The 27,243-nt window shown below is 42.4% G+C and overlaps 1 protein-coding gene across 4 annotated transcripts in view; it reads left to right on the forward strand.

Annotated features, from left to right (window-relative positions):
• Nucleotides 1-2,013: 2,013 nt before the first annotated feature.
• Nucleotides 2,014-27,243, forward strand: part of USP (UDP-sugar pyrophosphorylase) — a 160,749-nt gene continuing 135,519 nt past the window's right edge. The window contains exons 1-4 of one of the 4 annotated variants that reach the window (XM_087687714.1): nt 2,014-2,121; nt 2,418-2,486; nt 2,676-2,780; nt 20,995-21,111. In XM_087687714.1, coding sequence (XP_087543840.1) covers nt 2,038-2,121; nt 2,418-2,486; nt 2,676-2,780; nt 20,995-21,111 — 375 coding nt within the window. In that variant the 5' untranslated portion in view covers nt 2,014-2,037. The other 3 variants (XM_087687713.1, XM_087687716.1, XM_087687715.1) reach the window with 3 other exon arrangements.

The raw sequence follows: 27,243 nt of genomic DNA on the forward strand, positions 1-27,243 counted from the left end.
TCAACTAATATATCAAGTGCAAAATGAACCTATCCTTGAAGAGTTATAGAAACATCACTATTAGATAAAATCTAAAGAAAAGAAGAGTTGCACATAGCAAGTTGTCTTGGCAAACTAATGGTTGTAAAGTGCATCCTCACATGCCTCATTTTGCTACTTGTCACCCATGATTAACCCACACATACTTTTGTAACTAAAATATAATCTTGATTTTTTCCATTGCTACTTACCTTGCTATATGTGTATGGATTTTTATGCACATAAATAAACCATAGTTCACAATGCAAAGTCATGCTTTGAGACCAAAACACTTTCAAAACTTGACCAACATTGCTATTAATAGTAAGACTTGGATGTGAAAGGCAAAAGACCCTAGGAGGAAACTAAGGAAACAAGTCAATCCTCGAAGGGGTTAGGATATTTAGTTTCACTTTGCAACATTGTCACAAAACCCTAGCTAGGAGGAAACAAGTCAATCCTCAAAGCATTTAGGATATTTAGTTTCACTTTGCAACATTGTCACAAAACCCTACCTAAAACTAATGCCATAGTGAATTGTGTTAAGACAACAATGGACCTCATTTTTCATTTCACATTTAAATTTCCATCTCTCTCCTCCCACCATTAGTGAAGCTCTAGTGTTTCCAACCACCTAGGATCACCCGTCACATTCTTATTAGGTGAATGCCTTGTCCCTTCAATATTGTTAAGATTAATTAGTTTTTCTACTTCCCTTGGTTCTGGGAGTTCCCATATGGCAACCTTAGCACGCAATATCACAAGTTATGGGCTTATCACTTGGGAATTACTTCATGCTCCCACCAAAGTGGGCTAGCCCTCACAATGTTAGTTAGATTGATGCAACAATTTGGCTATGTGACAATTGAAGATTTCTTATTTTGCATTGTCATGTGACATTAAGGTCAATTCTTACCAAGCATGATGTTAAATATCTATATATAATTGTCGCATTATTACATAGAAGTTTGTGAATAATACAATGACGTTACACTAAAAAATACAGTGACATTACGTAGAAGTTTTTGAATAATACAGTGACATTACACTAAAAAATTAGATAACATATATTTTGCAAAATTTTCCATTTCTTCATGATTTTGTGCTCCTTATGGAACATTGGACTTCCATGTATGGACGGCTACTATCATAAACAACCACAAGAACTTAGAATTTGCTATAATCAATGATGAATGGAGCTACTTTGAACTATTGGTATTTCTCAAAATTGACAAGAGTAGTATAGTGCGAACGTCTTCAATCTCCCAATGGCCCAATCCTAAATATTGTACATCCAACTACCTAACCACGTCAAGTATATAGAGTTTCTCAACTCATACTTGAAGGATCCCAAATAAACACCATTTTCCCGAATCTAGCAATTAAGAAATCGTGCTAAATATTTTGCAGAGACCTCACATGTACTTCAAACATAAGAGCCCTTGGTGTCCCTTAAAAGCAAAACATGCATCCCATTGCAATGCTGTGAGAATTTTGTACAAACAATGCATCATTTTTAGCCACTTTAGGCTACGATATGAATTCTAGTATGTTTAATGCGAGTTAAACAATTGAGCTATGCAATCTATAAGACCTCAAAATAGTACATCCGTGAGTGTCACTATATTGGCCCTTTATTGGCACTCTTGTGTACCTTTGGTTATAACTCAGTGTCCTTAATAGAAATATCAAAATGCCCCCCACTTTTTAACGAGCGTAATGTGATATATATAGTGCAAATATAGACAAATTATGAAGTGGCTTACATGGATAAAAAAGGATCCAGTGAAGCACCACATGCAAGAAATAACTAGACTATTATAATCTTTTATAAGTAAAGGAATCCCCTTTTATAATTAGGAGGGTGTAAAAGAGGGGCCACACAAGCAATTTGTTTTACTTGCTATGATTCTAGAAATTTATAGCAAGTTCGCGCATGGACGGCCCTTAGGATTGTTACATTCACCGTAGAATTAAACCTTGCATGCCACCTTTACCTTCCTATGTCCGTTCACTTGCATGAGCTATGCCCAAGCATTTCACTACGCCCTGGCCAAAAAGAACTTTCATGCAAGCACCCTTTATAGTGTTGCGCTCCGAAAGGTAAGCTTGTCTGGTATCCACGTACCCTGGCACGATTCCTAACGTGACTGCATATTCTATGGGTGATATGTGCTCCTATGGGATCGTAGATGGTTAGTAGATAGGTAGCGAGACTGCCTGCGAGAACGTTCCAGACCATTGCGATTGTTGCAGCTTCATCGATCCATCTGAAGACTGTTATATGTGGATCCTCCAGCCATAAGCGCTTTATCATTATTTTGCATCTGCTGATCATCTCGCAGCCTATTTCAAATTTCTCGATTTCTCACACATGCTTTTGATTACTTTGTTTGCAGGAGGTGGCCATGGTCTCTTCTGTCGACGCCTTGCTGGGGTCCAACCTCGAGCTTCTCTCTCCCAAGCAGGTACTCGCCTATAATTTGCAATCAAACTTGTGCTGTGCTCTACTTTACTCAAGGTTTCCGTGGCAAATCTTTGTTTTCTGACTTACTGTGCAAACTGTGTTCGGCGTTTAAGCGACATACATTAGTTAACATTAAGGTACCTATTCCTGTGGCCCGTGGACATCAATGTTCGTGGTCTTTGCTTGGCAGCAACACCTTGCTCGTGCGCTTATTGAGGAAGGCCAGCAGCATCTATTTGAAAGTTGGCCACAGCGAGGAAAAGATGATGACCAGAAGATCAAATTCTTTGTGCAGGTATCGTATTAAATACCTGTGCCCTCTTTTTTTTCCTGAATGTATTATTCTTCAAATAGTCGTGAAAGAGTCTGTATTTCTGGACTGGTAATTGCGAATGTTCTGTAACTGTAATTCTAGTGCTAGATATATAATCACTGATGCGATATGGCTTCGCCAGCTGGACCAGTAGGTGTAATTAAGGCTGCTCATTGAAGGATCATGCTGTTTACCACCTAAAACATTACCCTCTTTTAAAAATGCAGTTTTAATATCTAACTGATACATAGTCCAACCATAATGGGCAGCCAAAGCAACCATAGACCTGATGGTCGTCGTTTGGGAGGTAGGAGCAAATGTCTCCTCATAGTCAATGCCTTTCTTCTGTGCATAGCCTTTAGCTACAAGCCTTGCCTTATATTTATCAATGGATCCATCAGCGTTCCGTTTCAGCTTGTAGACCCATTTTGTTCCAATGGCTTTCTTCCCAAAGGGCAAAGACACTAAATCTCATGTTTGATTCTTAGTGACAGAATCCAATTCAGCTTGCATTGCTGCCATTCAATGCACACTTTGTTGTGCATGCTCAAAACATTCAGGCTCCTCATCATCAAGTCTGCTTGCTGCCATGACAAACTCCATGGTATGTGTAGTATCATGCATACGAGCTTGCCTTCTAGTACGACCAGCCATGGGTGTATCCAGATGACTATCTTTCATAGTTTGTAAATACCATCTAGGCACTTGTCTTGCTTCCTGACTGTGCGTAAGCTCTTACTGAATTTCAGTTTCAGCACTTTGCTGAATATTCAGATCAGCCAATGGCTGATTTTTTGCATTTTCCAATGGAGCAGCTGGCTGAACATTGAGTTCACTTGTTGAAACTCCAATTGAATCACCAAATGTAATGGGCAGCAGCCCTTCAAATACATAATGGGCAGCCTGATATGTGTCTAAACCAGCAAGGGGCAATTCTGATTTTTCATCAAATAGTACATCCCTACTGATAAACACCCTTTTAGAGACAGGATCATAGAGTCTGTAGCCTTTGCTCTCACTACTATATCCCACAAAAATGCATTTGGCAGCCTTGTTATCCAACTTTTTTCTGAGTACCTGTGGAATGTGTGCATATGCAAGGCACCCAAAGGTACGAAAGTGTTGCCCCTTCCAAGCCTCAAAAGGTGCAAATTTCTTTAATGCTTTGGTGGGGCATTTGTTCAAAACATGGCAAGCACACATGACGGCTTCCATCCAAAAACTGTGTGGCAAGCTCTTTGCTTTCAACATATATCTAGCCATCCCCACGAGTGACTGATTCTTCCTCTTTGCAACCCCATTCTGCTGTGGAGTATAAGCAGTAGTGAATTGATGGACAATGCCCTTCTGCTTCAAAAAAGAATTCAGGATAGAGGACATATATTTCCCCCCTCGGTCCGTATGGGGAGTCTTTATTTTACAGCTAGATTGGTTCTCAACAAGTTAAACAAAAGCCAAGAATGCATCATACACTTCTGACTTTTTAACCAAAGAATAGACCCAGCAGAATCGTGTAAAGTCATCAATAAAAGTCACAAAATAGTAACATTCTCCCAATGACTTTGTCTTCATGGGCCCACATACATCTGAATGCACTAACTGTAACCTTGTTGTGGCTCTAAAAGCAACATCACGGGAAAATGAAAATCGATGCATTTTCCCCAAAATACATCTTTCGGACAAGTGCTTAGGAGGTCTCTCTAGAAGAGGTAATCCATCTAGCATCTGTGCACGTTGTAAGGGCAGGAGGAAAAAAGTCAAAAGGGCAGGAGCAACTCTAAAAGTCTAGGGTGAGTGTAAAAAGGGAAAGGCGCATCTTAAATATAAAAGTGGATCCTAAATTTTTGTAAAAGAGTGCGAAGCTTCCTTTTGTGCAATTTGTAAAGGTAGACACATGCATAAGTGAAGGAACAATGTAAATAGAAAGGAAATAGAGAAAGAGGACCTATGCTAAAATGGCCGATTATGTAAAAAATGGATGCGCGCCCAAGGGTGAGGTAGGGCCTGTATAAAAGGCAAAAAGTGAATGAAGAAGCTCATTCTTGGGTGTGGCCAAAACTAGCTCTCTTCTTCTTCTTCTTTTTATGTTTCTTCTTGCTTGTGCTTGTGCTTGAGAGAGGAAGTGTGTGAGGGTGAGGGACAGTGGTGGAAGTTACCAAAGTTCACATGGCCCATCTGAGCATGCCATAACTCTGCCTGTATCATAGCAGGAGTAAGAGTGGATTCCAAGTATGCGGACTGATCAATTGAAAGAGCATCCAACTCATATAACCCATGACATAAAGTGCTAGTCAAGACCAAAGTCGTGTGTTCTTTGTCTCTCACCATGCATTTGTTATCATCAAATCTGACCTGCAATCCACAACGTGCCAAAGAAGAAATAGAGAGTAGATTCTTCTTTATGCGTGGCATAAACAAAGCATCCTGTAAGCGGAGAATAGAGCCATCAATGGATGTAAGCACAATCTCCCCAATATCTCTAACAGGGTATGATGCATTGTTGGCACACTGTATAGACTTGCCAACTGGGGCTGCACCAACAGAAGCAAATAAATCTTTGCGAGATGTGATGTGCCTAGAAGCACCGCTGTCAAAAAGCCAAGTGCCTGCATTCTCAGTAGAGCTTAATGCTCGATCAGCCCAAGAAGTGTCATAACTGCATGTGTAAAAGCAATAGTCCCTGTATGCAACAAAGGATGCGAACTCAGTAGTAGTGGAAGGAGCATTAGAAACAAACATTCCCGACTCCTCCTTGGCGATGTGCTTTCGACACTCAGTGATGTAGTGCCCGGGATTTTTGCAATAATGGCATTTTCCCTTTTTGGCTTGTGTGCCCCCTTGTTTTTTACTTTCCTTTGAGGTGCTTGAAGTCCCAGAGCTCTGCGGAGCATTCTTTACTTGGCTGCCTTTGCTCTTTTGTCTAGCCATAAAAGCCTGCTCAGAGGCTATGACATCCGCACCACTATTTCTTCTTGTTTGCTCCTCTTCTAGAAGCAAATTGATTAACTGAAGAAAAGTGATTGGCTGTGCGGCAATCCTCACGGTGAGGTTTAAGGCCATATGAAAAACCAAGTACGAAGGAGGTAATGAGTTCAATGTAGTAGATATCTTCTGCGCATCTGAAGAGTAATCATCGACATTCATAAGTTGCTCATGCAAGTCCTGAATTTTGTTTAGGTGATCCTGTATAGAATCACCCTCATCCATCTTCAATTTCTCTAGCTCTTTCTTTAAGAAAGAGATGTGAGTCTCATTCTTACCTGCAAACATTTGCTCCAAAGTTAGCCAAGCTTCTCGTGAAGAAGCTGCTGATCGAATGTGGGGGATGATGGACTGCTGAATTGCCAATGCAATCATCGACAAAGCCTGTGCATCTTGTGTATCCCATGCTTTTTGAGCTGTTGATCTTTGGGGAAGTGGCTGAAGTGGAACAGGTTGAGGTGCCTATTGTCCACGCCCTCTTGGAGGAGGGGTAGTTGGAGCCACAACTCCGGGCCTAACTTCCTCTCCACTGACATAATCCCAAGGATTTTTCGCCACAAGCACATTCTTCATCATAAAGGACCAAAGTGAGTAGTTGTTTCCATCCAATTTGTCCTCCTTGGATACATAGGTAAAGACATCTCCTCCCTGATTTGCCATGATAATCAATTACCAAAAGAAGCAAAAGAGCAATGTCCAAGCTGGATTAAACTGGAAATCTCAAAATTTTGAGAAATCTCAAATAATAAATTCACTAGACAATAATCCCAAATAACTTGCTGCAATTAGTACACTCAGGTGCACTCTGTCAAAACTGTCTATAATGCATGCAATCCAAGGTGCATCCAGTTTTCAACAACACTGTATGAGCAAAATCCCCAAAATTTCTTGCCCCAAATTTGTCTAAAACAGTCTATCATTGACTGAGACTGCAATACATGTGCCAATGTCTTCAAAAAAATCAAAAGCCCCAAAGTTTCTGATAAATTTGCCTAGAAATTTGCATCAACTGTGTCCCAGACAAGTACTCAAAATTCTGTGCCTGCTTGGGCAAAAGTTCCCTTGTCCAGAAATGAATTTTGGAATAAAAAAGTAATTTAAAGAAAAAATTACCTTGGAAACCATAGGCAGTGCTAGTCTGAGTGGTTGGCCACAGGATATAGGCGCAGTTGTAGTCTTGTGCAGTTGGCACGGTGGCACATAGGCTCTGCTGAGGCGTGGCAGGGGCAGGTAACAGGCCAGAGATGTTGCTAGAGCCAAGCGAAGGTTGCACACACCAGGCAAGCTGTAGGCAGTGCTGGTGGGGGCAGGCGACTTTCAGCAGGTGCAGGCAGCGCTGTTGACAGGGCAGAACGCTGGCAGACAGTTGGCGTGGCGAGCACTGCCACAGGTGGCGTGGGAACCCTTGCGGGTGGGCGCAGATTGGCAGCACTTCCAGAGCTTTCAGGTGAGCTGGCAGGTTGGTTGTTGGTGGTACAGGACGATCAGGCAGTGGTGGTTGCTGTGGCGAACCTCGAGGTCTGTGGCGACAGGAGGCAGAGCTGGACTGAGTAAGGACTCTGCTCTGATGCTGAGCAGAGCTGAGCTGAACTCAGCTCTAATACCAAGTTTGAGATGGAGAGAGGATCGAAGCTTAGCTCAGAGTGCAGTAGACAGTGTGAGAGTGAAGCACGACACCCAAATGCATAGAGTGAATGTCAGAGAGAGAACTAGGGAGAGAAGAAGAGGAGAGAGAAAGACTGCAGAGGAGAGAGAAAGATTGCAGGAAGAGAGAGAAATAGAGTGACGAGGAGAGAGAAAGACTAGAATTGGAGAGAGAAAGACAGGAAAGATGAAGAAGCCATGGAAGCTTGGAGCAAGAAGGGAGAGAAAGATTGTAAATGTATTGATATGTCAAAAAGATGTGTAAAATTACAACTTCTCTCCTTATATACCAGTGTCAATGTGACATGGCATATTAATAGCATTCTAAGTATTCCCAGCTTCTTACAATCCATCCCTTCCCAAAAGTTTTTGTCCTCAAAAACAAACCTAGAAAGAACTAAAGAAAAGATGGATAGAACAGAGTACTACTCTGTTTTACAGCTTTACAAATGAAAAATGAGTGAAGAATTATCATTACAAGGGTTGAATATGAAGAACAGAAAGAGAACCCCACTATATACATGATTTGAAGAACTTTAGAAGCTATTGGAGCCATAGAATCTTCAACAAATAGTTCCAGAAGAAAGTAGACAGCTTGCTGAAATAACAGTCCCTGCTGGACCAAATCTGCCATAACTTTTGATAGAAGTGTCCAAATAAGGTGTACCACATATCAAAACGAAGCTCTTGAAGAGTACTTTAAGCTCATGTAGATAGCTCAATTCTGAAAATGAAGTACGACAAAAACTGTTCTAAAACAGCGTGCTGTCCTGAACCAGTCTGCACCAATACTAGCTCCATAAGCAATAGGCTTCAGCCACCAATGTATCCTTCAAGTATGGATACTCATCCAATATTGAATCAGGTCTCCAAGAAGCCTCTTCAGAGGGTAAACCTCTCCATTTAATCAAATATTCCACAATAGAACGTGATCGAAGCTTCTTTTCACGCTGACCTATAACAGCCTCTGGGATGTACTGAACAATACCATCTTCATCAATAGGTGGCAGCTCATCAACTAAATCCACTGGATCACCATAATAGGGCTTGAGCTGACTAACATGGAAGACGTTATGAATCTTTGTAGAAGAGGGAAGCTCTAGTCTGTATGCCAAATCTCCAATCCGCTTAAGGATCCTGTAATGGCCATAGAATCTGTGGGCAAGCTTATTACTGGATCCATCTTTCAATGTAGAGTACTTGGATTTGGGCACCTTCAACAAAACCAGCTCTCCTTCCTGGAACTCTAAAGGCCTCCTCTTCTCATCAGCATACATCTTCATCTGATCTTGAGCCTTCCTTAGATTCACCTTGCATTGCTGAAGAAGGGTCTGCATTCTTTCCAACTCTTCCTTCCCATGAGGATTGATCTTTTCGTTAAAAATGACTGTGGGTAGGGGCACCTTGTAACCATACAAAGCCTCAAAGGGTGAAACTCCTATGCTCGCATGAGTGGAATTATTATAAGCAAACTCAGCCAGGTGTAACCAAGAATCCCATGAGGTTTGGACATCATAACAAAAATGGCGAAGATAAGTCTCCAACCATTTATTAACTCTCTCTGTCTGTCCATCAGTTTGGGGATGATAAGCCGTAGATGGAGCCAACTTGGTACCCATAGATGTAAATACCGCTTGCCAAAAGTTACTCATAAACTTTGAGTCCCTATCATGGACAATCACCTGCGGTAATCCATGTAATCTGAAAATATGCTCCATAAACTGGTTGGCCACCTGAGAAGCAGTAAACTGAATTTTTGTTGGAATAAAATGAGCTGCTTTGGTGAGTCTGTCAACCACCACATAAATACTATTCCACCCCTTCTTGGTAGTAGGTAAGCCTGTGATAAAGTCCATAGTAATATGAGTCCATTTACCCGTAGGAATAGGCAATGGCTGCAATAAACCCCCTGGCTTATGGGTGCTATCCTTATTTTGCTGACAAGGCATACACTTCATAACGAAGTCCTTGACATCTTTCCACAGTCCTTTCCAATAAAAGCTCTTGCTGATCCTGTCATAAGTCTTAAAAACTCCCAAGTGCCCAGCTAAAGGCGAAGAATGCATCTCCTCCATAATTTTTCGCTTGAAAGAAGAAGTAGAGGGAATAACAATCTTGTCCTTCCACCAAATAAGACCATTTTTAAGCTGGTAATGTGAGTTTTCTTCCATAAGACCTTGCTGTAATTTCTGAAAGATTTGGCTGAATTCTTCATCTAAGAGATATGCCTCTTGTAGCTCTTCGATCCAATCACTATGTAATTCCGTCATGGCTGATACTTTGCAGGCCCACATACGAGAGAGAGAATCAGCCACTATGTTATCTTTGCCCCTTGTATGAGTGATGTCAAAGTCATAATTTTGTAATGTTGCTATCCATCGTCGTTGCTTTGGAGTAAGATTTGACTGAGTAAGGAAATACTTGAGTACACGATGATCACTATGTACTCTGAATCGGCTGCCATATAAGTAATGGTGCCATTTCTTGATTGCATGCAGAATAGCCAACATTTCCTGATCATAAACATTCATGGCCATCTCCTTATCAGTAAGCTTACGGCTTTCAAATGCAATTACTCCATTCTCCTGGAGCAAAACAGCCCCAATGCCACGGCCACTAGCATCACACTGTATAGTAAACTCTTTAGAGAAATCCGGGCATACAAGAATAGGAGCAGTGGTAAGTAATTCCTTTAACTGGTTGAAGCTGCTATCTGCAAAAGAATCCCAAAAGAAAGCCTCTTTCTTCAACCTGTCAGTTAAAGGGGCTGCAATTGCCGCATAATGCTTTATAAATCTGCGATAGAATGAAGATAGACCAAGAAATCCTCTAAGAGAGGTAGTAGTAGTAGGCGTTGGCCAATCTTTTATGCATTGCACCTTCTTGGGATCAGCCTGTATTCCTTTTTCACTGACTATATGTCCCAAGTATTCCACTTCAGTCTGCATGAAAGAACACTTCTTCTCCTTAGCAAAAAGCCTATGATGTCTCAACACATCAAAAACCTTCCTCATATGCGACAAATGATCCTGAAAAGTCTTGCTGTAGATCAAAATGTCGTCGAAGAACACCAAGACAAACTGAAAGAGGAAAGGTTGTAGAATCTTATTCATCAGGCTTTGAAAGGTAGCTGGAGCGTTTGTAAGGCCGAATGGCATCACCAAGAAATGGTAGAGCCCACGATCAATCCTAAAAGCAGTCTTGACCTCATCACCCTCTCTCATGCGAATCTGATGATACCCTGATCTCAAATCAAACTTCGTGAAGAATCGAGCCCCCTTAAGCTCATCAAGCAAATCATCTATCCTGGGTATAGGATACCTGTTCTTCACTGTTATCTTATTAAGATCCCTGTAGTCAATGCACATTTTGAAAGATCCATCTTTCTTTTTGACTAACAGGACTGGGGATGCATACGGTGAAGAACTTGGTTCAATGAATCCCATTTCAAGAAGCTCTTTGATTTGCTTGGCTACTTCCTCTCGTTCACATTTTGATAATCTGTAAGGTGGCTTATTGATTGTCTTTGAGTTGGGTTCCAAATCAATGGGGTGATCCACCGCTCTCTTAGGAGGCAATGAAGTAGGTACTTCAAATAAATCTCTATACTCCTCAAGAAGAGCTGTCAAGGCTGGATGGTTTGCTGAATTATTGGGCTGATCCTGTGTTTCTTTGTTCAAATGCAATACAAATATCTGTGAGCGCTTCTTGTACTCTTTCTTGAGTTGTTGAATGGTGATAAGCTGAAAATCAGATTTACTAGGGATCCCCTGTAAACGGATGAGCTGTCCATTGGAGAAAAACTCCATATATAATTGTGAGAAATCCATAGTAATCCTGCCTAAGGTCATCAACCAATCACAACCAAGTACAATATCTATGGGCCCCATTTCCAAAGTGATCAGGTTTACTTTGACTTCAAAATTTTCAGCCATCTGCAAAGAAACCTGTGGGCAAATCTGTGTGCTGATTTCCTCTTCACCATTAGCCACTTGTACTCTAATGGGCTGCTGTAAGTCGGTGGGAACACAATTCAACTTGTACATAATGGATTTATTGACAAAACTGTGGGTACTGCCACTATCTATCAGGATGAACACTGGCTTTCCACATATGCTTCCCTTCATACGAAGTGTATTAGGGTTCTTAGATCCCGTCCAAGCATCCATAGAGATAGAACAATTAGTGGCAGCAGGCAACTCATTACTAAATCCACCAGGATTAAATGGGATATCACCGCCTGGATCAAAAGGAAAAGAGTCAGATGGATCATAGAAGTACTCCTGTCCACCATCATCCTCGAAATCTTCATTTTCAGCATTGATTGGGACTGCATTAACTTCATCTATGTCATTTTCAAGGTCCTCAAGAACTAGCATACTCTGAATTTTTGGCTTGGCATTTTTGTATACACACTTTGAAGCATGGTTAGGAGTATACTTTTCTCCACACTTGAAGCATAAGCCTTTGTCCTTTCTTTCCTTATAAAGATCCATGGGAATATTTCTGGAATTTGTATTGGCTGAAGTAGACTTAGGCTTATTGTCACCTTGCTTAAATTCAACCTTTGGACTGTTTGCTGTCCTGAAATTGCTTTGAAGCCTAGAAGCATTAAATGGAGGATAAGTTGGTATCCGTAAGCTCCCACTAGGCATATGATTGCTGCCATAATTGTTACCAACTTGCCCTTGCTTTAAAACAGTCCTTGGCTGTCCATAACTTGGCTGAAATGAAGACTCTTTCCTATACTTCCTTCCAAAGCGCTCTGCAAGCTCAATAGCCTTGAAAAGTGAAGTAGGATTCTGCGCCATAACATCAGCTGACAAGGATGGTTCTAAACCATACATGAACTTGTGTAACTTGGCCTCATCAGTGATGTTTTCCACATACATGGTCAAGTTGAGGAATTGGTTTGTATATTCTCTTACACTTAGGCCCCTTTGTTCCAAAGCATACCATCTTCGTTCTAACTTCTCTTTTTCAAGAGGTGAAACAAAGACTTCAGCCATAAGTGCCTTGAAAGCTTCCCAATTCTCAATAAGTACATTCTCTTTCTTGATATACCTCCACCAAGTGTGGGCAAATCCTTCTAAGTGCAAGGAGGCAAAGTGTATCTTCATATCATCAGTTTTAGGGAATATGTCAAAATAAGACTCCATCTTAGATGTCCATTCCTCTAATTCTGATGGTGAAGATGATTGGCCATTGAATTTGGATAAAACAATTTTATCCTTGAATTCTTTATCATGGAAAGGTTGCTGTCCCAAAACTGGCTGATCGGAATTTCTAAGTACAGAACCCCCAAAATGAGATTGAAATCTTCCAACAGGTGGCTGAGAATTACCATGTAATCTTCCTGTTGGTAAAGCACCCCTAGAATGCTGAGTATGCAGTCCAAAAGCTTGAGTATTGGCACCGTTCAAACTGCCCAAATAGTCATCATGCCTTTGTGAAGCTTCTCCCACTTCATATTGACTATTGGGTATGCCTCTTCTTCCTATGATCCCATCTCCATAACCATTTTGGTTGGATGGCTGGAGTGGAACTGAGGGGTCACTATTTGAACAAGCCTTCTCATTTGCTTCTTTTGATCCCTTTTGTGACTGCATGAGTTGAGAAAATTGTGCCATAAGTTGGGCATTAGATTCTACCAACTTATCAATGGAAGCATTGGTTCGGTTAGTTGATTCCATCATCTTCTCAACAGTAGACTTCGTTTGATCAAATGATAAAATCATATGCTCCATTGCTGATAAAATAGTCTCATGACGTTCCTTATGTCTTAGTTCATGGGCACACAAAACGTCATTGAGTATACTAATCTCTCCTTGTTGAGGCTCTTCAGGGTTCTCTTGAAGTGTGCTTTCCATCATAGAATCCCTGATTTGCTGTGCATAGTCCTCCTGGACCTTATTTTTGCCTTTATGCCCTGCCATACTAGTGCAGTCCTGCAGTACCCCCTGTCAGTAAAACGGCTATAACTTTGGCTAGAAAACTCCGATTGCAAAACTTTTTTGTGCGAATCGAAGCTTACAATGCCCTATTCGAGATGAGCTATAGCACGCTATAACAGGTTTAGGATAGAAAATTCTGTAACTGAATTTCAGAGTCTGAACTGTCCAGTCCTGCACCCTGTTTAGACCTGTAAGTGCCCTGTTTTGACCCTGTAATGCAAGAAAGTAACCTCCAATGGCTACCAAACCCTGCAAGGGGGTATATAGGACGTGTGGGTACCCTGTAGTACCTGCACCTGTACTTCAGTATCAAAGGGTGTACCTGTATCCACTTGTAAATACCCTGTGGGTAACCTGAAAATGCCCTGTTTTACCCTGTTTTACTCCAGTAGGTACTTGAGTCGTTGGAAAGTCTTCAATCTTTAATTCTCCACTCGCTGTACCTGTGTGAGGGATAAAACGGCAGGACGGGCTCCCTACACGGGCTCCGAATCACCGGGAGGTGGGCAAAGTTCCCCCCGGGTCGGTTGGTTGCACCCCTTCGGGATCTTCGATAGTGAGGGAGGGTCACCTCTCTTTTGTCCCACTATCTCCCCCGGCATCCACCTTTTTCCTCGGTGGGAATATCAACATGGCAGAGGCTAGTGTGCTAAGCAATCAGCATGATATGCAATTGAAAAATATTCATTCAGCCTTTCGTGAGATGCAATTGATTGAGATAAAAGAACTTGAGATGGGAGAAGGGTTTTACCTATGCAATTCAGTGACTCACTGATTGCTAGTACTTACCCTTTACAATTTTCCAATTTAGGCAAAAGAGAATCAACCAATCAATTGGATTAGAGTAAACAAAGGAATCAATCAATGTATTCAGTCCATAAGATTCAAATGTTATGCTGAAATCTCAGATTAAGGCCCTTCATTCACTGATTGAAGCTAATATGCATTAGGCAAGCATTGCATTCATGAATAGATGAATTCAAGCAAAGGTTGGCTGAGAATTTGATGAAAATGTTCAATTCTTTAATCTCTCAGTCAAATGGCTTAAGCTCAGCAATTGGATTAATGAGAGAGATTAAAAATTGAAGAGAAATACCTTGACATGGCTGAAAATAACTTGCCAAATGCTTGATAGGGCTCCCGGTTGTCCAATGTTAGCAAAATAATCCATGAAGCTTGCTTATCTGATGGTTGGGACCAATCTTGAAGCTTCAAATGCTTGAAATTGAAGCATTAAACCCGTTTCCCCCAAATTTTTGCTCCATAGAAGCTCTTGATCTTCAATCTTAAGCCATCCTGTGCTTAATCCTTGCAATTTGTTGAAGAATCCTTGCTGAAATGATTCCACGGGCCAAAAGGATGAAGAATCTTCAAGAAATTGTCAAGAAATGAAAGCTTGGGCTGAAGCTTTCATGGATGCCCATGGACTGTTCACCTAGGGTTTATGAAGAGGTTGAGGAGCCATGAATGGAGCTGAATCTTCCCTTTTCACTGATGATTTTACTTGCCAAGGGATCAGGAAGAGTGCCAAGGGCTGGTGAGGAAGCAACCTGAGCAGGATGCAAGCTGGAATTAGCCCGAAAATTGCGCCGCAATTTTCGGGGCTGTTTCTGGCCCCAATGCTGAGCCAAACTGGAGCAATCTTGTGCTCAACCTGAAGCTCTTGAAGAGAGGGATCTATTCCAGGTAGTTTTTGGTCAAGAAGATCAGAGATGAGAGAGATATGAACAGATCTTGGGGCTGAACTTCCATGGAACCTGCAGGAATTTCCAGGAAAGGGGAAAGAGAAACCCCTCTTTTCAAAGTAACCACAGTTTGTTCTCAAACTAAGCCCGGTTAACCATCCTTTACCCTAGTTATCTTCAATTTTGCATAAAATTTGGTGACGTCCAACCATTTAAGCCCTTATCCGCCATATCTGACCTTGGATATCTCCAGATGTAGTCATTTGCTAACTGTAGTTGTCCTGCAGCACTCCACTAGTCACTGTCTTGTACCATTTTTATCTGAAATTGGTTTTGAAATAGGAAAATAGGAGTGAAAATGGAAGAAAATAATGGATCAAAGACTGAAGCTCTGATACCACTTGTCAGAGAGAGAACTAGGGAGAGAAGAAGAGGAGAGAGAAAGACTGCAGAGGAGAGAGAAAGACTGCAGGAAGAGAGAGAAATAGAGTGACGAGGAGAGAGAAAGACTAGAATTGGAGAGAGAAAGACAGGAAAGATGAAGAAGCCATGGAAGCTTGGAGCAAGAAGGGAGAGAAAGATTGTAAATGTATTGATATGTCAAAAAGATGTGTAAAATTACAACTTCTCTCCTTATATACCAATGTCAATGTGACATGGCATATTAATAGCATTCTAAGTATTCCCAGCTTTTTACAGTGAAAGAGTGTAATCTGAAAGTACAAAGTATAACCCTTAAACCTTAGGGTTGTAAGGAGTGTTCACACCCAACACGATAAGTGCCCGTAAGTGTGTGACATAAGCACATATGAAATAAGACTAAGTCTGGGGAAAAAACCTCTCATACCGAGAGTAAAAAGTGCCCCAATGTCTTACTTATCAGCGACACTCCTATATGAGCGTAGGCGTAAGTGAGAAAACCCAACAAAAAGTTCAGCAACCTCCCCCTCCTGTGGAAAGCTGGGTCTCTCCAAGCATCACGTGCTTCTACTGCGAGTAAGAAGACCTTCCATGCCTCTGCTCCTCCCCAGCCACACCTTGGTAGTTTCTGCCTTTGTCTTGCTGGTCCTCTAAGGCCTCCAGGTTGTTTAAGTCTCCTCCAACAATCTAGGAGTCCATCTCTGGGAGTCCTGCTACGATCTCCACCTTGAACCTGCTGTGTGCCCTAACCTCAGTAGGGGCATAGACATTGAGGACTCCAAGGCACGAGTCCCAATATCCAATCTGATCCATAGAACACTCCCTTCCACAATCGTCCTGTGGTCACGTACACAGTTGGTAAGACTTGGGCCAATAGGGGTGCATATGCCTCCACTCCTGCCATGGGTACTGATGGCGTGCTCCCAGTGTGTGAACTACCTGAGAGTACCTTCCCTACCTGATGGACCTGGGTGGGGTGAGCTTGTGCTCTTGCAGAAGTAAGATGTCAATCCGTCCGGTGAGGGTAGGCTGCAAGTCTTGCCGAACAATCAACTTCTTGGAACCATGTGCTCCACTGTAGTGGAGTCTGTTCACATTCTAGGATGCAAGGTGTAAACTCATAGGGAAACCGAACAAGCATCTGTTCGGTGTAAAAGCTGCTGGTGAAGAAGAAGAGCTATGGGGCATGCGGATACGCTTTGCTGCAAGCCGGGACGGTGAACTCCATTTTCCCACGGTGGCCCTCGAGCGGACCATGGGAGTGATAGATGCCCTTGGTGGTACTACCAGGGCATCTATCAGCCATGCTGAGAGGCATGACTTTGTACACTGGTAGAATTGGGTCTCTTGTGCTAGGGCCACTCGATCACATCCATCGGTGCTCTCTACTATGGAGGGGCTCGAAAGATAATGCTCAGATGTGGGACCTCGGCACCCGCCCACCAGTTGATGTCCATTATGCAACCTGGCCACTACTGGGAAAAGAGTGCTAGTCCTCCTCCCATCCATTGGGAGATGTGGTCTGCCACTTGACTCTTCACCTCCTTCTCTATCTCTGTCATCGTCCAGTCTCCTGTATGAGAGGATTGAAGGAAGAAAGCGTAATCTGATCCATCCGGTGGTGCTAGTAGATGGACCTTGCCACTCCTTGACTTGTATACCATGAAGATCTCCACCTCCAGAGGTAGTGGGAACTCTTCGCGCTCCGCAACTCTCAGGTAGGACCATGGACCACTGTGAAAGAACTCTTGTGGTAGCAGCTGTACCTGTCTTGGGAAAGTGTGGCGGGCGGCAAGGGCAGATGAGCTGGTGGTTGTGTGAGGAGGGGGAGGGCTAGGTTGCTGGTGAGTGGAGGATGTCGGCGTATGGGGCTTCTCATCTCCTATGGGGAGGGGGGGGGGTTCATGTGTACTGGGCGGGAATCATGGGGATTGATCGGTGGGGGAGACGGTGGGGATGGGGAAGATCGAGGGATGGTGGGGTGGTCGGCAGCACGAGCCGTGTGTTGGGGGGGGGGCGGTTTCTCTGGAGGGGTGGGGCTGTGGACTAGGGTCCGGGGGGGGGGGGAGTGGATGTGGGGGTTGTGGGCCCTCGGGTGAGGTAGCCTGTGATGCCTCCATGGGGAGTGGATGTGGAGTCTGGTGGTCCTGCCATTTGGGGTGAGGAGGGGGGGGGGGGAACTGCGGGGTGCTTTACCGGGGGAGCGATGCTCGCCCTTGTGTGTCGCCTGTTGCCGTGGCTGTGTTTGAGGGACTGATTGTGACCCCCCTTGCTGTCTCCCTCTCAGTTCCCTTTGGATGCGTGTAAAACCGTCAACGTCCACTAGTGGGCCTATCGGTGGAGCCGCCTTGGCTCCGAAGCATGTGCAATCTGCTGCATGATGCCGAAAGTCATGGCAACGCAAGCACTTGCCTGGCTGTCCGGTGCCCGGTCACAATAACCTGTTTCTTGAAAGAGTGTTTGCCTGCCTCAATCTCGAGAAACTGTGGTATATTCTTTGTGTCTTTCACCGCTGCTCGTACCTTTGGGATTCCTATGGCTGTCACTGCATCCGTGTAGGAGGCAGGAGAGACGGTGCCAAAGAGCCGTCCAAAGTCCTCCACTAACTGGTTGTACTCTACCCCCAGTCCTGGATAGAGTAGGGTGACCGGATGTCCAAGAAACTTGTTATGGAGCGCGAATGCCTCCACCGTGAAGCCACTATACTAGGGAACCATGTAGATGACTCCCTTTGTGGAAGCATAGGGTGAGCTATCCACTAGCTCACGGGCTGCGTCTGCTGAGGTGAGTTGTACCATGAAGATCCCTTGACCCATGAGAACTGACTCCGCGATCTATGCTGTGCCAAAACGCAGCGTGGAGTGAGGCCAATCTCGAAGCTGGGTCCTAGATGGGGAGTGTTCTATGACCTAACCAAAGATCGTTGTTTCTTTTAGCTCCAGCTCTGTATGGCATGGACGGTTAAGAGCTGTTCCTCAGAGAGGACGATGCGCAAGGTGTTTGATTGTGGGGCACTCGCAAAATGCACTGGCGTCTAACTAGAGGTTTCCATTGCTCGTCCTTGCTAAGAACCTACGAATCACGTTGCTATGCTACCGGGGGGGGGGACTGCTGTTTACTGCGCGGGTGGAGGGTGTACCGGATGGGGCCGGGGCTGCAAGGCGGAGGAGGTGGGGGCAACACAGGGGGGATCAAGGTGGGGGGGACTGGTGCTAAGCCTTTCCTAGCGGGGGGGGGGGGGGGGGGATCAGGAGGGCGAGGGGGGCTGGGCAGGAGCAGGTGGGGTGGGAACAGGCAGGGGCAGGTTGGCAGGCGGGGCGGGTCGGGGTGGGTGGCAGAAGCGGGAGCAGGTGGAGTGGGCAGGGCAGGTGGGAGCAGGCATGGCGGGGGCAGGCGGGCTACGTGCTACGGGCAGGAGCGGGGCGGGGTCAGGCGCAGGCAGGTGGGCTACGGCAGGAACGGCGGGGGGGGGGGGGGGGCCTGGTGTGAGAGAAATGGTGGGGGGGCAGCAGATTTGACGCGACGGGCAGGGAGCATATTTGACCAGCCTCACCACTTGATCTTGACTTAGTAGTGGGAGGCTAGGTGACAGCTATGGACCACATAGCAGTAGTTGCTGGGGGTTGGATAGCTAGTCGAAGAGGCTGATGGCCAAAACCTGTAAGACAAGGATAGGAGGTTCTATTCCTACGTAGGGGCTCATTTGCAACCATGTAGCATGATTATTGGAGTTCTCCTTGTTATGCAAGATGTTTACACTAATGTGTGTATAATATAATGAAGCATATGATCTTATTCCGTTAGAGGACACAGCTTCTGCTTTGCAATGAAGATCTGCTGCTTTGATTGTGGAGGTCTAAGCTTCCCTCTATCATGGAAAGTTTCTCTATGGAGGCTTCTTATCAGGGGTCTCCCTATAGGGGGTATGGCACTGTTGCAGGATCTCTGGTGGTGAATGTATCTTCTGTATTATGTGTGATGAGACACTTGCTCATCCTTTTTTCTTTTGCTCAGTTGCTAGACAGGTCAGGGGTTTCATTTCCCAAGTATGGATTCCAGTGACTCGTCAGCGTACAATCATCAGTTCTTAGATTTTAGGGAAGATACTGTCCACGGCAAGCATGCCCATTTTTTCATTTTCTATGTTGGACTTCCTTTGCACATCTGGTGCACATGTCATGCACCTGTTTTTAATTCAGCCTTAGGTATTTGTGGTCATGTAGAGTGTGTTCGAGGATTTTCTCCTAAAAAGTAGCAGAGGTGTGTGAAGGTAAGCTCAAGCCATTGTTTTGGTGGCCTGTGAATGTAATTGCATAAGTTGGTTGTGGCAAGTTTTTTCCTGGTTTTTGTTGGTGTGATCCTCAGAGAGGTGGCTGCTCTGTGGATGGATATCATTTGTATCACAGTTATTATGCCTGCTTATGATCCTCTTCTTTTGTTATTGTAGCCTTGTGCTTTCTGTAGCCCTTTGGCTCCATGTGTTGTTTTCTACTTGTCTTTGCTCCGGCTTGGGTGGCGAGAAGGCCCTTTGTAAATATTTCATTTCATGAATTCAAACTTCTTCATGAAAAAAAATAAAAAAACTCCGACCTTTTTCCAGAGTTTCCACATATATTATCTAAGTAGGTCTCCACCTATATTCTCTAAGTAGGTCTGTAGTGCTTGGATGCCTTGGCTTTGGACATAAATGAGTAATGCTATAATAGAGATTCCCAATTAGACAATTAATATGTCAACCATGAAAAGGAATTAACTTTTAAATTACCAAGTGGACTCATGTGCCTGTGTGCTTCTGCCATCCTTTGCAGTTACTCACCATAAGAGGTGTGGCATGACTTTTGAGTACGTTGTTGGCAACCACTTCAAGTCTTGAAAAATATATGACTTGATCTTGTTCATGAACATGAACTAAACCGTCAAAATTAGACAAGTTTCCTGTTTATCAGCTTATACAAAAGATTGAATGCATGCAAATACCAATGGCATTTATCTTTTTTCATAAGCTTAGTGAGACTTTGCTTTGGCATGCATGGCTACAGATTTTGTTGAGATGTGCATGATCTTTGACTTGCTTTCTTGCATATGGTTAATTGTAACGTGCTGCCCACATAACAAGGGCTACAATCGTATTAAAATACATGCTTGATACACGTACTGTGACTTTGACTAAAACATAATTTGGGATGACCCACCAATCGACCCAATCTGATATTGCTAGATCAGATCAGGTTGGACCTAGTCAGCCAGATAAAAGACCTAAAAGTCCTAGACAATTGGCACTTGCAATACCATCATGGTAATTGGGTAAAGGAGGAGGGTCTACATCATCTTAGGGGCTTGTCATTCATGTTAGGTGTTTTTCATTTGAAAATTAAGGCTGCAGCCTCCAATAAAAAATTGCTTGTGATTAAAACAGCAACTTATATCTGATGGGGATGCTAGGTTATTAGTATATCTAATGGTTTTATGGCTGTCTTCTAATTTGCCTATGTTTGATTTTGTATGTGATAGCTAGAAAGGCTTGATGCAAACTACCCTGGAGGTTTGATCGCTTACATTCACAATGCAAGGTCTTTACTTGCAGATTCAAAAGCTGGGAGGAATCCTTTTGAGGGATACACACCTTCTGTAAGTTCATATTTGTGTGTAACAAACGTTGTGATTTGCTCAAGCAATTTAGTGAATTCAAGAAAGACTGTAATTACTTTTCTGACGGATAGATACCGAAGTTCAAATGATTATTTTAAAATTGCTAGAGCATGCTAGTGTTCAGCAAGTGGAACTCAAAAGTATGTCAAAAATAAAACAGTATAAATGGTTGCTCTAGTCATTATGGATCTGCAAACGATGCATATTATTCTTTTCGGCCTATCTCTAGGAACATTGAATGTATGTGCCAATGTGCTGTACTTTGCAATACTCCGTGTTAGAGTCCTTCAGTGTGAATGTGGTCAAGATAGTTGTGCCACTTGTGAGTGTGAAGGCTTACTTGATCTCTCTAAATTTGATCCTTTTCTTGTTTGACATCATCAGTGAGGTCATGAAGACTCCCTCCAGTGACACTACGAGAAGATAAGGCCAGCCAGCCTATAAAATGACCTATTGTATTTGCTCTTATCAATTAATCATTTTCTATTGTGCATCTCTCTGTATTAAAATATTTACATCAGGCCTTCTGGCCAGCAAAGTAAAATCAAAGACTGGCAATAAACACTCATGAAGCCAAAAGGCTATGAAAAGATCATGCTACAGGAACAAAAGAAGGGGATCATGGAGTGTGCAGATAGGGGTAGAGCAAACAATATCCATGCATGGAGCAGCCACCTCACCAAGTATCAAGCCAGCCTAAAACTATGGAGTAATTTGCCATAATAGCAATCCTCACACACAATCCACATGACAACCACTGCCCAAGTCCGAATCAAAGATACAAATATAAAAGTCTGCCAAATGTGCCAAAGACCAGTCCATTGTATGAACTGAAAGAGGCAAGGATGTTCGGATTGTAATGTGGCTCCAAGGATGTTGGGACTGTATGCAAGCCCGAAGTGAGATCAAATAGACTCTGAGTAGTCATTGCTCTATCCAAATCGGACTCTCAGCCTTAAGAAACATAATTGAATCATCGGTGAGAGGCTGCCCCAAAAGCTTTCCTCCACTTGGAAGAGCTAGTCCACTTATCCAGCAAGGAGACCATTTGATTTGCCACTAATGCAAACAGGAAGGGACTAAGGGGGACATCCTTGATGAAGGGAGGGAGAAAAAACAATCTCATCAGTCACTCCTACATTTAGTGCAATGTGTGCTACTGCATTGGTGCTAATGGTATCTATAAGAGATGTTGTTCTAGGAACAAAACCCATGGTAGACATTAATTGTCCAAAAAAGCCATGGTAGACATTAATTGTCAAAAAAAGGACCAGTTGACATGATCAAAAGTCTTTTTGATATCTTGTTGAATCATAACAATCTACTGTCTAGAGGCTTTGGCATAATCTATCCCCAACTGAACATTTAGAATATTGTGCATGATATTCTATTCCTTAATAAAACCATATTGATGCAAGTGAATTGACTTTTGGAATACTTTTTACAGTTTATTAACAATGATCTTAGAGAAGATTTTATACAAGGATCCCATAACTAAAATGGGATTTCATTGCTTCAAAGTTTTGTGGCAGGGAATCTTCGGTAACAAACAAAGCACTGCTCTTCCAATTCCAAGGCATGCAAGTGGATCTCCAAACATGTTGACAAAGTGGAGCCAATGGGTCCTTAAGTGGGCAAGATACGTTGAAAATAGTTTATTAGACAAGCCATCCCAACTAGGGTTTTTCCCATGCGGTAGATGGGACAATACCTTCTGGACCTTCGCCTTAGTAAGAGCTGCCTCCATAAAATTCACCCATTCAGACTTCACCTGGTTATGCACCATGCCTAAAATATAATGAGGGGCAACATGAATTGCATCAATGAGTATTCCTTGTGGACCCAACAAAGATTTAAAATATACTAGACACATTTGAATTATAGATGGAGGCTCAGTTACCAAAATGTCCTGTGTATCCAAGAAGTGCACAATATTCTCACATGCATATTTTTGGCGCATGCAAAAATACTGATGAGTTTGGCTATTGTTATCATACAAAGCATCCAAACCTGCCAAGAATTTATATTTTGTATATTGCTCATCTTGAAGAGTCTAGACTCTACATTTCTACCATTTTGAATAAGTGGGCAATTCATTAGATGTGCCCTTGCTTGTTGCAAGGTCACATAATGCTCCAGCAAAGATTATATATACTATAATTGAACTTTGAATGTAGATACTTGCTGAATTCCATATGCTCTAGACAAAGCAAATGCATTATCTTGAAAGATTGACCATGCATCCATACCCTTAGATAGGACTTGTTTGCCAAATGAAGCAATCAATTGCTGCATGTATCTGGAAAACTGTTCATGCAGCAAGAAGACTGATTGAATCACAACTACAAATGAGTGAGAAAGGCTTTGAAGGCATCTAGCGATGGCTTATGAATCATTTCGAGGACCAAAGAATAATGGTTCGAAAGGACATGCTATCTCTCCACCCACATATTAAGCATTGTTAGAATGAACGAATGATTGTGGCAGACATACATCCTATCCAATTTGGCCTAGGTATCAGAATGCTGAAGAGAACAAAAGGTAAAACCAAGCTCGGAAGAATGGAGCTAGGGTTACATATCTTGTTTCAATGATGAGGCTATTAGAGCAACCCCATGTTTGGTGCTTAGGACCATCCACTACAAAATGAGGTAAAGTCGCTGCTCAACATACAAGTATTAAAGTCTCCCATCACAATGGGCCATAGAGAGACATTGCTTGTCCTCCCAAAGTTGTCAATGATACTGAGGTGTGTTAGGTGTGTATATCCCGACTAACCACAATCACCCTCATACATGATCACTACAATCATGAGCCTCTAAGTATCCTAGTGAATCAAAGATGGCTGCAAGGAAGTGTGAACAACTAGCATAACCTCAGATCTAGGAGGAGCATGACTACCAGAAAACACCATTAAAATCCATACATATATAAATGGAACCAGCCATTGAGTGTTGCTTGTGTTCCATTGTACAAAAAAAATTCTAGTTTTGAGCAAAAACAGTCTTCCACATTTTCCATTGTTTGCTCCTAAACAAGGTATCCCTAACATTCCATACTGCTCTTCCCATGATAAATAGACAAGTGAAAACTACTGTTGCGGTGCTTTCCCCCTTGGTATTTGGAGATTTACCACCTTGCAACCTCTCCATCTCATTGCAAATGACATCATAAGATCAAGACTTCGTAAACCAAAAATTGATGCTTGAGAAGGATACTCCGGCAAATTTTGAGGGAGAGAGAATTATCTATTAGGAGACACATCGTGGTCTACATTGTACACTTCTATGAGCAATAGGATGTAGATGGGAGACAACGTATATGAGTCATACACATGCCGAGGTATGAATGTATTGCTTGGAAATAATTAAAGAAACATAGAAGAAAATGTGGAGATAATGAATTAAACAAAACTCAAATTTGAGTGAAAGAAACATGGAAAAATATTGCTGCAACAACTTCTATATATGTGCCTTGTTATATAAGTGAGGGTAGCATAATCTAAAACTTGGAAGGTAGGAGAAGAAATCTGATTGAGGAATTGAGAGACAAGATGATGAGTTGGAAACAAGTGATGAGTAGGTTATGTATAGGCAATAGGGACAACAATTAGTTGACTATTGTCATGAGGACGTGAAATATTATTGCTTTGCTTAGCATTTGATTAAAAGTTAATCAAATGTGTAAATGTGACTTGCACATGTCAAGTGCAAGTTAATTATTTCAAAGTGTGGAACCGAGGACCTCAAAATATTAGCAAGTCAAGGTAAAAGTTATAATAAGTTATGCCTAATAGGTATTATGTGGTACTTGGTCTCAGATTTTGGATTAATTCATTGGCCAATAATGTCAGTGGTGATAATTAATTAATTAATACTAGTTTGAGGATTAGTAACTGCTCAAGGATACTTGGGAGACAACTTGGCCTAGCCAATTTAATTATTGGTTGGTAAAAGTAAAATTTTAATACTAAAATAATTATTAAATTAGATTTCAAAATTAATATTTTGAAAATTAATTTATTAAGTTGGATAATGTTGGAAAATGGGATTAGAAGGCTGCCTCTTGGCAAAACTTGCCCATGTAAGTGGAAAAAACGTGTTTTGGGACTCGTGGAAGTTTGTTTCAGTCATTGTGAGAGAGGAGGTTATAGAGAGCAAGGAGATGTTGCTAATGTGATTTGCACCCACCAAGGATTAGTCCTACAGTAGTTTAAAGCCCTCCATGTGTAGGTGATAGTAGTCCAAAGTCCTTTGAGGGCAAGTGACAGTAGATAGGAGATGAGCAGCCTTTTTGGTGGTCTTGAGCTGTAGGTGACAACTTCCATGGCTATTTGAGTAGTATAGCAGTATTTTTTCAGTCTTTCTCGCGATGAAACTTTGAAATTTCTCTCTTATCCTAGAGCTCTCTCAAGTTATCTTAGCAAAATCTAGCCATTTGAGTTATCAGAGGTGGAGATATTGAAAAATCTTTGCTGTAAACACTAATTTATAGTAGAAATTAGGGTTTGACAGTCACCTCCAGATGTGTGCTCAGAATTGAGAGCCTAGGACTAGAATTCCAGCAGCTAAAATTAAAGAATTTCGAGAGATTCAGAAGGTCAGCTAGCCAATATTAGATTTGGGATTGAATTTGTCTTTCAAGGAGTAGGGTAAAGGCCAATCCCCAAGCAAACCAAGGGGCAAATTGGTTTGAAGGCTTGTTGGTCATTTACTATAGTAAGAGGCAATTGGAGAGCGAAGGAGATTGAGGGAATCTCATTATATTCCATCCAGATTGAAATTCAAGATAAAGAAATACCACAAGGGGCATTGGTTTTGGGGCCAACAGATTGTCCATTGTTCAAGATTAAGGTGGTAACATTTGCATTTTCAATTTATGTGAATTTTATGCTTGTTGTAATTAGTGTTAAATTAGGTTACGACCACCCAATCCGAGGAGGAAGGCTGGTTTCATGGTTCCATTGCCAGGACACCATTAACTCCCTTGAATTGGTGGACCCAAGGCACCTGATTGAAGGTTAGAAGCTTTGCTCTAGTGCTGAAATTGTATTCAACTGAGCATTATGGTAAGAATGTCTTCAGATAGTGAGATGGGATCAAGCAGAGATGATGCCTCTCAATCTGAAAATTCACAAAGTGTTAAGTTTTCATGTGCTGCTTGGTGACGCACATGGTCGGATACATTGGACTACCGTGGAGTTCCATGACCTTACAAGATCACTGTAGCTAAGTATGATCTCATTTTGATGCATAGAGCCCAGTAGTAGATAGAAGGCAAGTCTGAATTTCACCCTTCAGATTTGGTGCATCGATCTACTGACCATGCAGGAAGGGGGGAATCTCTAGTTAGGACTGGCCATCCACGAGTGGAAACTGGCATAGAGTACACTCCATTGCCTGTACACTTATTCTCTCCGGTGCCAGATATGTCTACCATTTCAGATTCTGTTAATGATGATTCCCCTTCTTCTATCGGTATGGATGATTTTCATGATGAAGGATGTATGCAAAACAATTTCTGGTTTATGAGTAATGAGGAAAACAAATATTTCTTTATGAACTCAAGACTAGGTAAGGAGTTGAAACAAGAAACTGTGAGTACTCCTTCCTCTTCTTTTTCTTTAAACAATTTTGTTTTCAAAGGTCAAAATGAAGTAGGTACATCGTCATCATCATCATTTCAACTTAATGCATTTAATGGACGAAGGTAACCCACATCATTTCCCACATCTACACCTATCACAAATCTCGTTTTTGCAGATTTCAAGTATTTCAGCTTGTTGCCCACACCCTGGACGCGGAAGACATTGCGGTCCAAGCTGGCCATTGTTGCCTACAACATTTTGGCACCTGTTTCCAGCCTACCACACAATGTTCAAAGCTGATTTCAGCATGCTGATTGTTGCTGCTGGTTTTTCTTGCATTTTTAGCCTTTCTCTCTTCTCACCTGCGTTTGTAGTCTTTCTCTCTCTTGCACTACCGTCTGCATCAGATTCAGCCTTCCTTGGCGGGATTTGCTGGTGTTCGACATCCGGAGGTTACCTTGCTGCGATTCGGGATTTGTTCGGAGTACAATACACTCTCTAGCTCATTACCCTTGCAATGATCT

The sequence above is a fragment of the Lygodium microphyllum genome, chromosome 11 (genome assembly GCF_053477565.2).
Source record: "Lygodium microphyllum isolate KBCC chromosome 11, Lygodium_microphyllum_v1.1.10, whole genome shotgun sequence".
Lineage (NCBI taxonomy): Eukaryota > Viridiplantae > Streptophyta > Polypodiopsida > Schizaeales > Lygodiaceae > Lygodium > Lygodium microphyllum.